This window comes from Bos grunniens, chromosome 2, assembly GCF_055505025.1.
Source record: "Bos grunniens cultivar Pamir isolate PY7600 chromosome 2, Bosgru_T2T1.0, whole genome shotgun sequence".
Classification (NCBI taxonomy): Eukaryota; Metazoa; Chordata; class Mammalia; order Artiodactyla; family Bovidae; genus Bos; species Bos grunniens.
Genome location: NC_141166.1, coordinates 98,323,133 through 98,335,998, shown reverse-complemented (window position 1 = coordinate 98,335,998; position 12,866 = coordinate 98,323,133). Strand labels below are relative to the sequence as shown.

The 12,866-nt window shown below is 38.5% G+C and overlaps 1 protein-coding gene across 3 annotated transcripts in view; it reads left to right on the top strand.

Annotated features, from left to right (window-relative positions):
* ACVR1 (activin A receptor type 1) overlaps nt 1-12,866 on the top strand; it is a 131,370-nt gene that overhangs the window by 72,689 nt on the left and 45,815 nt on the right. For all 3 annotated transcript variants that reach the window (XM_086353959.1, XM_086353942.1, XM_086353950.1), the window contains one exon: nt 4,721-4,794. In XM_086353959.1, the coding sequence (XP_086210085.1) occupies nt 4,728-4,794 (67 nt within the window). In that variant the 5' untranslated portion in view covers nt 4,721-4,727. The remainder of the gene's footprint in view (nt 1-4,720; nt 4,795-12,866) is intronic.

Sequence of the window (12,866 nt, the reverse complement as noted above, 5' to 3'; positions counted from 1 at the left end):
TTTGGAATTTAAAGTTAAATCGAACTGATTAGTTCAGGGGAAATTTGAATTCAGCAAGTATTAAATGTGCACCTACTTGGCTTGGTAGCGATGAACAAAATAGACTATAGTTTTACTATAATGTTTATAGTCTAGTGAGGGAGGCAGATGTTCCAAAGCACACACATGAGTATGAATATGTAATTATTAATTATGATAAGTGCTATGAATGAAATCAACAAAATGGTATGTGAGAGTATAATGAGGGAATATGAGGATATAGGAAAGCTTCTAGAAGGTAGTGACATTAGAGACTTGAAAGATGAGTAGGAATTTGCCAGATTGGGTCCTGAAAGATGGGCCCAATCACTGGGAGTAGCAGCAACGTATATAGAGAGGTCCAGAGACAGGCAGGAAGCTGGCCAGTTGGTGTGCTAAGGACAGTGGAGTGGAGAAGGCTTTGAATGTAGGGAGGTGAGTAGGGGGATTACTTACTAGGGCTTACCATGTTTTACCCAGGTTCTGGTTGGGGGCTACTTCCCCGGCCTTCTTGGGTTTTCTCTCCTTATCACTCTTCTCTATAAGCTCTCTGTATCCTAGCCTGGTGTTTTTTTTTTTCATGTGAAATATGTCTTAAGTCCTCAGAATGCACCATGCTTCCCCTGGCCACAGGGTCTGTGTTGAAGCCAAGAAACTGCCTTTTTCCTTAAATGCCCGCCTGTCTCCACCAGAATGTTCACCGCTCCAACACAAACACATGCGCATGCACACACACAAACGAGAACTCACATACTCTCGCCCTTTTTGTAGTACCTCCTACTCATCTTTCTAGTTCCTGTTTAGATATAATCTCCCCAGGGAAGCTGCTCCACCCTCCGGAAAAATTTCAAGTTGTTTTGTTGATAGCAGGCTTCCAATAGTTGTGGAAGGAAGGAGAAAAGATGGGCTGGAAATTCAAAGATAAGACTGTAATAGTTCAGTGGTTTTCAAAGGCTTTTGATGATTATATCTCATCAGTTAAAAAGCTTTTTCAGTGTATACCCTCAGTGTGTATGTTGCTTATAAGTGTTATATAAAATAAATCTACTACTATAAAACATACATAAAGTAGAATTTTTAAAAAGACTTAAGGTGAAATATTTATGGTATTGCTAATGGTAATGACATTGTATTATTGACGAAAATCTCAAGTCACTCAGGATAATGTTTATTGTTTGTGATACTGGATGGAAATCAGTTTTTAATGTATTTTTTAATTTTGAAGTTGGTGAGCCTGCTTCATGTCACATTGAACTAAATGTTAATTGCTTTTCTCTAGTAAACTGACTAACCACTAGGAATAGTTATATCAGCTCCACCATTTTCTTACTATTCTCTGGTACTCATTAATAACATATTTAATCTGTAGTTTCCTTAATGGATTTGAATACTTGCAATTTGGAGAGGGCTCATTTCATTGTATCTAGCCATAACAACCTGTTAAAGTGAAAGTCGCTCAGTCTTTTCTGACTTTTTGCGACTCCATGGACTATACAGTCCATGGAATTCTTCAGGCCAGAATACTGGAGTGGGTAGCCTTTCCCTTCTCCAGGGGATCTTCCCAACCCAGGGATCAAACCAAAGTCTCCCTCATTGCACGTGGATTCTTTACAACCTGTGATTCTACTTAAATAAACCTTCAAGCCTGACTATTCTAGAAGCAAACCATGTCCACTCTTTCACATTAGGTAACTCCCACTTCGGCAAGATACCTCTTGTAGTAGACTGTCATAAAAGATGAAGTTACCACTCTATTAGATTAAATCATTTTTTAAATAGGATGCAAGTTTTAGTATATTCATTCCATAATTTAATGCATTATTTTCTATGGCCTGTGGAAGTATGTACCCCTTTGGGGGCAAGTAGGCCAGTGCTGGAGATTGACATAGACAAATGATTAATTCTGAGCCGTGTTAGACCAGTGCTGAGAGGGGTGAAATCGCTGCTGATGGAGAGCTATTGCACCAGGCATTTGCTTTTTGAACTGGATCATGAATGGCAGGAGGAGGGAGTTGGGTAGGAGAGAGGTAGAGGGGAGGCTCAGGTCACCTGGAGTGGAGGGAACCAACAGAGTGCTTCTGTTCAAAGGCACAGATCTTTGTAAGGATCCCAGGGGGAGGTGAGGCATTTGTATATTAAATAAGGGCTTGCTCTAGAAAAGATCTGTGGTGAACATGGAAATAATAATAACAACAACGGAAACAGAAAAAAGGGTCTCTCAAGTTTCATGTGCTTTTAAAAGTAAAAAAAGGAAGTCCATTAAACTCTCCTTTAACCCTTTCTCTCACCTTGCTGTTAGAGAAGAGAGAGTCTGAAATGCAATTGTAGACAAATTGGGGTGGTAAGACAGAATAGAGGTGTGGGGCATGAACAATCACTAACAAAAAATTTTGATTTTAAGATGATGAGTCAGAAGGTGTCCATTCCAAACAGCTTAGATAGCAATGGGTTCTTATTCTTTGCTTTAAAGCTATAAGAGTAACATAGCACATGAGCCTTTTCATTAAAGAACTTTACCCATTTTCTCTTTATTTTTGCCATCCAGAAGATTGCAACTAGTTCAGGGTTTAATTTTTTAAAATTATTTTTGTAATAAAGAATTAGTATAACCAAACTCTCATCATAATTTCCAAAATTTTTCAGGAATTACTCGAATGGAAAAGTTCTCTGTTGCTGTCCTTTAACTCAGAACATTGAGCTTCTGCCCATGTAGTTTTAGGGCAGTATCAACTTAAAGTTTATATATCTTATTTTCTCTCCAATATAGTTTCATAGGTTAAAGTTTCATTTGATTTCTTCCTGTCTTGATTGTGTCTATGCTTTGGTAAATTTAAAGTAATGTAAGAATACATTGCTTTGTCCTAGATGAAGTGTAAGCTATAGTTTTGTGTGTGTGTGTTTTTTTTTTTTTTCTTTTTTAGCGCTGTATGATGATTGTAAATTGCTTCCCCTCTAATCCTTTTGAGGAAAAGTAAAGCTCAAACATAGTAATTTGGCTTGGATTATTCAGTCACTTAATCTTTAGCATCATGTTCAGTTCAGTTCAGTCGCTCAGTCGTGTCTGACTCTTTGCGATTCCATGAATCGCAGCACGCCAGGCCTCCCTGTCCATCACCAACACCCAGAGTTCACTCAGACTCATGTCCATCGAGTCAGTGATGCCATCCAGCCATCTCATCCTCTGTCGTCCCCTTCTCCTCTTGCCCTCAATCCCTTCCAGCATCAGAGTCTTTTCCAGTGAGTCAGCTCTTCACATGAGGTGGCCAAAGTACTGGAGTTTCAGCTTTAGCATCATTCCTTCCAAAGAAATCCCAGGGCTGATGGCCTTCAGAATGGACTGGTTGGATCTCCTTGCAGTCCAAGGGACTCTCAAGAGTCTTCTCCAACACCACAGTTCAAAAGCATCAATTCCTCAGCGCTCAGCTTTCTTCACAGTCCCACTCTCACATCCATACATGACCACTGGAAAAACCATAGCCTTGACTAGACAGACCTTTGTTGGCAAAGTAATGTCTCTGCTTTTGAATATGCTATCTAGGTTGGTCATAACTTTCCTTCCAAGGAGTAAGTGTCTTTTAATTTCATAGCTGCAGTCACCATCTGCAGTGATTTTGGAGCCCCCCAAAATAAAGTCTGACACTGTTTCCACTGTTTCCCCATCTATTTCCCATGAAGTGATGGGACCAGATGCCATGATCTTTGTTTTCTGAATGTTGAGCTTTAAGCCAACTTTTTCACTCTCCTCTTTTACTTTCATCAAGAGGCTTTTTAGTTCCTCTTCACTTTCTGCCATAAGGGTGGTGTCATCTGCATATCTGAGGTTATTGATATTTCTCCTGGCAATCTTGATTCCAGCTTGTGCTTCTTCCAGCCCAGCGTTTCTCATAATGTACTCTGCATAGAAATTAAATAAGCAGGGTGACAATATACAGCCTTGACGTACTCCTTTCCCTATTTGGAACCAGTCTGTTGTTCCATGTCCAGTTCCAACTGTTGCTTCCTGACCTGCATACAGGTTTCTCAAGAGGCAGGTCAGGTGGTCTGGTATTCCCATCTCTTTCAGAATTTTCCACAGTTTATTGTGATCCACACAGTCAAAGGCTTTGGCATAGTCAATAAAGCAGAAATAGATGTTTTTCTGGAACTCTCTTACTTTTTTGATGATACAGTGGATGTTGGCAATTTGATCTCTGGTTCCTCTGCCTTTTCTAAAACCACCTTGAACATCTGGAAGTTCACAGTTCACATATTGCTGAAGCCTGGCTTGGAGAATCATGTTAGAACAGTCTATTCATGCGTCTCAGAATTCTTGTTGCCAATTCTGAGTTCAGTGGAATAAGATAAAATTCAAACTTAAGTCCTTTACGAATACCCATCCTTATAAGTCCTTTAGGAATACTTAGCCTTATAACTGAGAATTTTTCATTTCCCTTTTGAGCTCTTTATAAGAGGGTAGACTCAGAGAATGTTGTCTTGGATTGGCCACCAGTAGGAGAGAAATCTGATTAACCCTTTAAGATGATTTATTTAGATCCATGTAAAGGGTACATATTTAAATTACTAAGAAGTAAGGCAACATATGTAAGAGGGATTTGTAAGAAAGGCCTTGAATGACAAGTACGAAGATGGTATGCTTCATTTGTCCTCCTGCAGTTACATTTTTTTTTGGTTTACTGAACTCTCTTATTTTTTCCCTCCACAGTTTTACAATGGTGGATGGAGTGATGATTCTTCCTGTGCTCGTGATGATTGCTTTCCCTTCCCCTAGTATGGAAGGTAAGTGGCTCACAGTTGGGTAGGATAAGCATACTGTGTAATGTTCACTTTACTGTCAACTAGCTTGTTCTTAATCCTGTCAGACTTAATCCTCCTCTTCCCCCATTTTTAAGACTATTTTTTAGAGCTGTTGAAAGGAAGGCAAAGGGATTTGTCATCTACTTCCCGCACACATGTATGGCCTTCTCCATTATCAACATTTCCCCAACCAAAGTGATCCATTTGTTATAATTGATGAACCTACATTGACACATCATAATCATCCCAGTTTATAGTTTGTGTATATTAGGGTGCACTCTTGGTGGTGTACATTTTATGGGTTTGGTCAAATGTAAAATAACTTATATCTGTTGTTAAAGTATCAGAGTATTTTACTCCCCTAAAAATCCGCTAAGCTCCACCTATTCGTCCTGCTCCACCTCTGCAACATCTGCCCACTGCTGATGCTTCTATTGCCTCCATAGTTTGTCTTTTCTAGAGTGTCATGTAATTGGATTCATACACTGTATAGCCTTTTCATATTGGCTTCTTTCACCTAGTATTACACTTCTGTGTTTCCTCCATGTCTGTTCATGGCTTAATAGTTCTGTTTCATTGTCTGAATGTACCATAGTTTATTAATCCCTTCAACTACTGAAGGTCATCTTGATTGCTTCCAAGTTTTGGCAGTTATGAATAAAGCTTCTGTAAACATCTGTGTACTGGATTTTGTGTGGGTGTAAGTTTTCAACTCCTCAAACAACAAGGATTGTGATTGCTGGGTTGTATGTTAGAATATGTCTAGTTTTGTTAGAAACTGCTAAGCTGTTTTCCAAAGTGGCTGTTGCATTTTGCATTCCCGCTAGCAATGTCTGAGAGTTCCTACTGTTCCACATTCTTACCAGCCTGTGGTAGTAACTGTGTTCTAGATTTTGGCCGTTCTTACAGGTATGTGGTAGTGTCTCATTCTTTTAATTTGTGTTTCCCTGATGATGTATGAAGTATGCAAAAAAGCACATCTTTTCATGTGCTTATTTGCCATCTGTATATCTTTATTTAAGTGTTTTTAAGGTTTTTGGCCCATTTTCTAATTGGGTTGTTTGTTTTCTTATTATTTAATTTTTAGAGTTCTTTGCATGTTTTGGATAACAGTCCTTTATCAAATATGTCTTTGGTATATGTTTTCTCCCAGTCTGTGGTTTGTCTTGTTGTTCTTTTGACATTATCTTTCACAGGGCAGAAGTTTTTAATTTTAATGGAGTCCAGCTTATTAATTGTTTCTTTCATGGATCATACTTCTAAAACGTTATTGCTTTACTCAATGAGGTCATCTAGATTTTCTGCATTATTAATAGGAGTTTATAGTGTTTGTATGTTACAGTTAGGTCTGTGATCTATTAATATTAATTGAATAATTTTTATGAGGGGGGTATAAGTTCTGTGTCTAGATTTTTTGGGGCATATGAACACCCCCTTTTTATAATATATATTTGATAATGCCCCTTGATTTTCTTAAAATGTAATTCTTATACATACCATACCTTTCTTATAAATGTAAGTTTTAAAAATTCAGTGTAATTCCTTATCTGAAATAGAAAATTCTCTTAAAATAATATGTAATTAACTATGCCATATAATTAAAATGGTATTTATAGGCAAATGTAATATAGTATAGTTGGACATGAGTACACTATAAGATATAATGAAGTAACAGATGTTTGTATAAGAATACAAACATTTATGTACACATATATATATTAATCTTTGATGTCTTAGAAAACAGAAAATGTATTGGTATCTTTTCTGTTTTCTAAGACATCAAAGATTAATATATATGTGTGTGTATATAAATGTTTGTATTCTTATTGGTACTAGTGAATTTATTATATTGGTGATTTAATTAGCACAAGTGATGTTGCCTGCAGTGATTGAATTTTCTGAATTGGTGAACAAATTTTGGTAGAATCAAAACAGGGACTATTTGTCCCTTGATTGACACAGTGGCTATATTTTGAGTAAATTTCATATACATTAAGACAGTGTAAGACATACTTTCTATTTTTATGTATAAAAGTGTTAGGTATTAAGTTCAATTAATTATACAAAGAGTTTTCATGTGAATAAATGCTTAGTGGAACAGTGAGACCCTAAAGGGGCACAGGTAACTTAGTTGTGTGAGATCACATGGGCAAAATGCTTTGGCATCTGTGGGCTTTACTCATTCTATCTTCTCTTCTCCCCATTTGTAAAAGGCTACTTAAGGATGATACTGCCCATGCAGAGTCCACAAAAGAGATAATCAAGAGAAAAAGAAAATAAAAGCTGCCTATAATTCCCTGCACTTACATGTAATTGCTTTTAGCATGTTGGTATAAATCTTTCTAGATATATAAATGAACTATATTTTATTGTGCATTAAGCAGTTTGAACTTTATTTTAAAAAGGTTGCTCCATGAAAAGTGGTGCTTATGGTGTGAATCTCAGCCTTGTGATCAGATCGGCCAGTAAGACTTATGTGTCTGTTACAGGCTCTTGGGGGTATAGTGATCGGCTTTATACATTGGATAAGTTTCCAAGGAGGCATATAATATGACAAGTTAGTATAGCCAACACTGGAAAAACAGTACTTGATATACTAGAAGTCTATTTTGTTATATGTTCAATTCAGTTCAGTTCAGTCGCTCAGTCGTGTCCGACTCTTTGTGACCCTATGAATCACAACACACCAGGCCTCCCTGTCCATTACCAACTCCCAGAGTTCACTCAGACTTATGTCCATCGAGTCAGTGATGCCATCCAGCCATCTCATCCTCTGTTGTCCCCTTCTCCTCCTGCCCCCAATCCCTCCTAGCATCAGAGTCTTTTCCAATGAGTCAACTCTTCGTATGAGGTGGCCAAAGTACTGGAGTTTCAGCTTCAGCATCATTCCTTCCAAAGAAATCCCAGGGCTGATCTCCTTCAGAATGGACTGGTTGGATCTCCTTGCAGTCCAAGGGACTCTCAAGAGTCTTCTCCAACACCACAGTTCAAAAGCATCATATTTGATCTGTTCCTGCTTCCTTCCCATATTCATTGACATATATTATAGATTTGCATTGTCCTGTCTGGGAGCTAGCCATATGTAGCTACTGAGCACTCTCATTGCAGCTAATACAAATTGAGATGTGCTGATAAGTATAAAGACACACTGGGTTTTGAAGACAGTAAAAATGTGAATTTTATCTGTTCCTTTTTACAACTATGAAAATTTACAGTTACATAAAGTAGTTCCTACTATGTTTCTATTGGAAAGCACTGCTGCTGCTGCTGCTAAGTCGCTTCAGTCGTGTCTGACTCTGTGTGACCCCATAGACAGCAACCCACCAGGCTTCCCCGTCCCTGGGATTCTCCAGGCAAGAACACTGGAGCGGGTTGCCATTTCCTTCTCCAATGCATGAAAGTGAAAAGGGAAAGTGAAGTCGCTCAGTCATGTCCGACCCTCGGTGACCCCATGGACTGCAGCCCACCAGGCTCCTCCATCCATGGAATTTTCCAGGCAAGAGTACTGGAGTGGGGTGCCATTGCCTTCTCCGTTGGAAAGCACTATTGTCAACCAATTTAGGTATCAAAAGTCTGTATCCCACTCTAAGCAGTGTTGTTTGACAGAGTCCAATAATATTGCAGTCATTTAAATTAGCACCAAAAAGATATGAAATAAGGATCCTGCATGGAAGTTTAAAGGAGTAGAAGGTATATTAACTAGAAGATAGGTTGAATGGTCTTAGGTTGAAGGAATGAGGAATAAGAAGAAATGGACTGGGAACATTTGATGGGTTAACCATAGTTCTCAGCTGAGGAGTTTATTTTATCCCCCAGAGGACACTTGATAATGGCTAGAGACAAAAGGCAAGTTGCTCAGATTTTCCCTTTTTTGTGGCTATACAATATGATCATAATAAAACAAAAATGTAAAGACCATTGTGAAATGAAATCCCTCCAAATTCCATGTGCTTCTTTAGATAAACAGTATGGTAGGGCAGTCCTTCAAGTTTCACGCGCTGTCCTGGTTGGACTCATGATGTAGGCACAATAGAAAAAAAAGAGAGTGGAAAAGAAATTGAGGTAGAAATGTAGTATGAACAGAGAAGAAGTGGAGAACGAATGGGGGAAGAGGAAGTGAAAAGGGCTGTTATGAAAAAGTATTAGCAATTCAGCCATTGGTTGTTTTTTCCTGCTTTAAGCTCTTAAGCCGCCCAAAGAATCAAGCAAATGACCTCTTAATGCCACAGCGAAGATCTGTAATGAAATGCGTTAGTCTGGCTGAAATGGAAATGGATGCCACTAAGGTTTTGCTATTGAATATAACACCACCACTAGCATGTTTATAAGTATGGAAAAAACACATCATCCTTTAGTTACAATAGCTTTTTTTAAAAAAAACAATATCCAGCTGTAACCTAGAGTGCTGTAATCATATTAGTCTTGTCTTCCTTCTATGACTCAACTCCTTGTTAACTATCAACAGCATATTCTATGAAAAGATTCTTTGTTTTTGCATGTTTACTAGAAAAAGTTTTTAAAACACCACTGAGAACCCTTAATTGTAATACACTCTAATATACTCAACATTAGTCATAAAGTAAATGTTAAGTACAAAATACTTAACTGAAAGAGGTAAATAATAGGGAAGATAACTAAAAGCTTTATATGAGCCTCATAGATTGTCTCTTGCAGGGTTTTAGATGACCAAGGAAATGGACCCATGTTTGATGTTTGTATTAGAGTAGCTGTGGCACCATATTAATTGGGCTTCAGTGGAGCTAGGTGGCATTCTTGGTGCATAAAATAGAATTCTAATATATGTTGTTGGGTATTGTACTCCTTTTAGTCTATTAAAAACAAATAGAAGAAACAAAGGTTCTTTCCTTTAGTCTACCAAAATACTCCCAAATGTCTGTTAAACACTGATGAGATACAGTGATAACATTTTAAATAACAGGTCCCAAACAGTGATTTTGGCCAAGTTTGACTTGGTCCCCAGCCTTTTTGGCACCAGGGACCGCTTTCGTGGAGGACAGTTTTCCCACAGACAGTGCTGAGGTGGGTGAGGACGGTGTCAGGACGATTCAGGCACGTCACATCTGTTGTGCGCTTTATTTCAGTTGTTATTTCATCAGCTCCACTTCAGATCTTCAGACATTAGATCCCGGAGGTTGGGGACCCCTGCTTTAGAACATTTACAATTTCTATGGAATCCTAAATACTCTGGGGCCAAAAAGACCTCATGAGTCTGGAAAATACGTACTATAACCACACTTTTTAAATGATTTATAGGTACTATTTATTGAGTGGTTAGTATGTGTCAGATGTTAGGCTGTTTTATATATATTATTTTCCCATAATCCTTACCATTACCCTAATGAAATAGGTTAGTGGGAATGTGCTTTTGAATTAATCTAGACTATTGCTTAAGATTATACAGCTTGAACAGGGCTTCCCTGGTGGCGGCAATGCGGGGGAGACCTAAGTTCGATCCCTGGGTCAGAAAAATCCTCTGGAGGAAGGCATGGTAACCCACTCTAGTATTCTTGCCTGGAGAATCCCATGGACAGAGGGGCTTGGTGGGCTACAGTCCATGGGGTCACAAAGAGCCGGACACAACAAAAGCTGCTTAGCACTCACGCATACTTTGAGGAATAGTGTTCAAGAGTTTGTCATTATCAGTCTTCTTCAGAATTTTGCATTTTTTGGTACCCTAAATTAGCTACATCCACTGACATTGTATCTGGCACATACTGGAACCAGCTCAATCCAGCCTATATGACAGGCTGACTTGAGAGCTCATAATAGTGAATGATGAGTTCCTTTTACCTGGGTCTGTGTTTTTTATTTCTCTCTCACACTAGTATGCATTTTTCACATTCATTATATATACAACTCCAGCTGCAGGAAGAGTTTTATTTGCTCTCACAGAGAAGAGCACTTGAGTCCTAATTACCCGTATATCCTTCCTTTTCCTTCCCATTAATAAGACTAATCATGCTCTAATACTGCTATCATGCCACCCGGGAGAAGTCCATTTTTTGCCCCAGAAACTCCTTGTTTGGTTTTACCTTTGTCCCCATGAGCTTCTGCAGGGATGAGCGTGACACAAATAACTTAGAGTGGAATACCATACTGCTTCTTCAAAAATATTTCAAAGCTAAGATGACCCACATTTTATTATATTTGCAAGCCGTAGTTAGATTTTATTACAGCAACTTTTGTTGCCGTGAGAGATTCTGGCCTGTCCTGGAGAAGATTGCTAAGTACTAAATTATTTTCTGGATTGACTTGATTTTAGTATTTCCAAAGCCATCACTACTCAGACTTTCCAGCCCAATTACCCAATAAGGGAAGGAAGGAGATCATTTCAATAGACTTTTTGTTAGGGTCGACAAAGGTGCCCCTCTTTGCCACTGGGGGTGAAGAATAGAATAAGCCTTTCTTTGAATTTCTCATTATTAAGAGTGCAGGAAGTTCGTGAAGGGGTGAATGAATGTAAGAGAAATGTCTCCGTATTAAATTTGTTGCTCTCATTTCTCATTACTATAATTTATTCCTTTTGTTCAGAATAAAATCTTTTTCTTTTTTTTAACACACCATCGTATGAGTGATTTGTTGGGAAGAGATGAGATGCACTGAGCTGTTAGTCATGAGGACCTAAAATGTAAATACCAGATGAAGCTGTGCACGCTCAAGGTACCGATTCTTTACTGTCACATTTTCTCACCTACCAGAGTGAGTGTATTATTGATGCAAGGTGAGCTGTGACAAAGCTTCCTTTCAGCTTTTCCTTCCTGGGGAATGTTTGTTTCAGCTGTATGTAGTTAAACTAAAGCCACATCCAATTTTTTTTTTTCCTAGTGAACATTATAAAATGCTCATATTCAATGCATTTATATGAAAGAAGTTAGTGGTAGGGTGTGGAACGGACTTGAAAATTCAATCAGAGTCAAATATTGAACAGATGGGAAAGCAAATCCAAGGCCCTAGCTCATTAAATGGTTTCCTGTGGTCAGCAGTGAGTGGGCAGTGCAACAGTTTCCACCCTTCTCTCTTACAGAGATCGGTCTCAAGGGGGAAGAACATGGATGCCATCTCCTCCCTATGGAAAAACTGGGGAAGCAGGAGATTGGTAGGAATGTGTGCTATTTTTTGCTTTTGAAAAGTAAACACCAAGGAAAACAAAACACGTTAAAAAATTAATTTGTAAGGGGAAAGGGCATAGGAGAGAGATAAATTAGGAGTTTGGGATTAGCAGATACAAACTACTATATATAAAACTAGATAAACAAGGTCCTACTGTCTAGCACAGGGAATTATTATATTCAGTGTCCTGTAACAACCCATAGTGGAAAAGAATATGAGAAAGCATATACATGTATGTATAACTGAATCACTTTGCTGGATACCAGAAACCACACTTCGGTAAAAAATTAAAAATTAAAAAAAAAATTAATTTGTAACTCTCCAAATACTGCTGAGAACCTCCCTCTGCCATCTAGCATGACCTCAGGCAGCTTCCCCTGATAATGGTTATACGCAATAGTCGTAATTACTCAGCACTCATGTCCATTCCAAGATAGTGTAAGACGCAGGGCGGGGCAACCTTCAAGATCTTCTCTGACTCACAGTAAGAAACACTTAGAGTTGGACCCAGTGCACCTGCATTTAGAAACATCATGGAGTAGGACTCACACACATCTGAAAAGAAAATTTCATGAAAGATCTATCACTCTATTTTAATGTACTCCTGTTTCTTCTCTTTTTTATTCTATTTAGTTTTATTTCATTTAGACAGAAAGAAACGTTCTCTTGAACTCCTAAATCGATTTGCCTACCCAGAATGGGTCATAACCCACAGTTTAAGAAAGACAGCTCCCCTCTGCTCCCAAGAGCTCATATTGCTCGGAAGTCCTTGCTGCCCTCAGGTGAGAACTCTGACAGCTAACCCAGACAGTCTCCAACAGAGTTGCTCCAGACCTTTTGTTATTATTATTATTTTACAACTGTATGTAGCCTGCCATTCGCTCTCTGCAAGCCAGTGATTTGACAGGAAGAGGGAAGTTTGC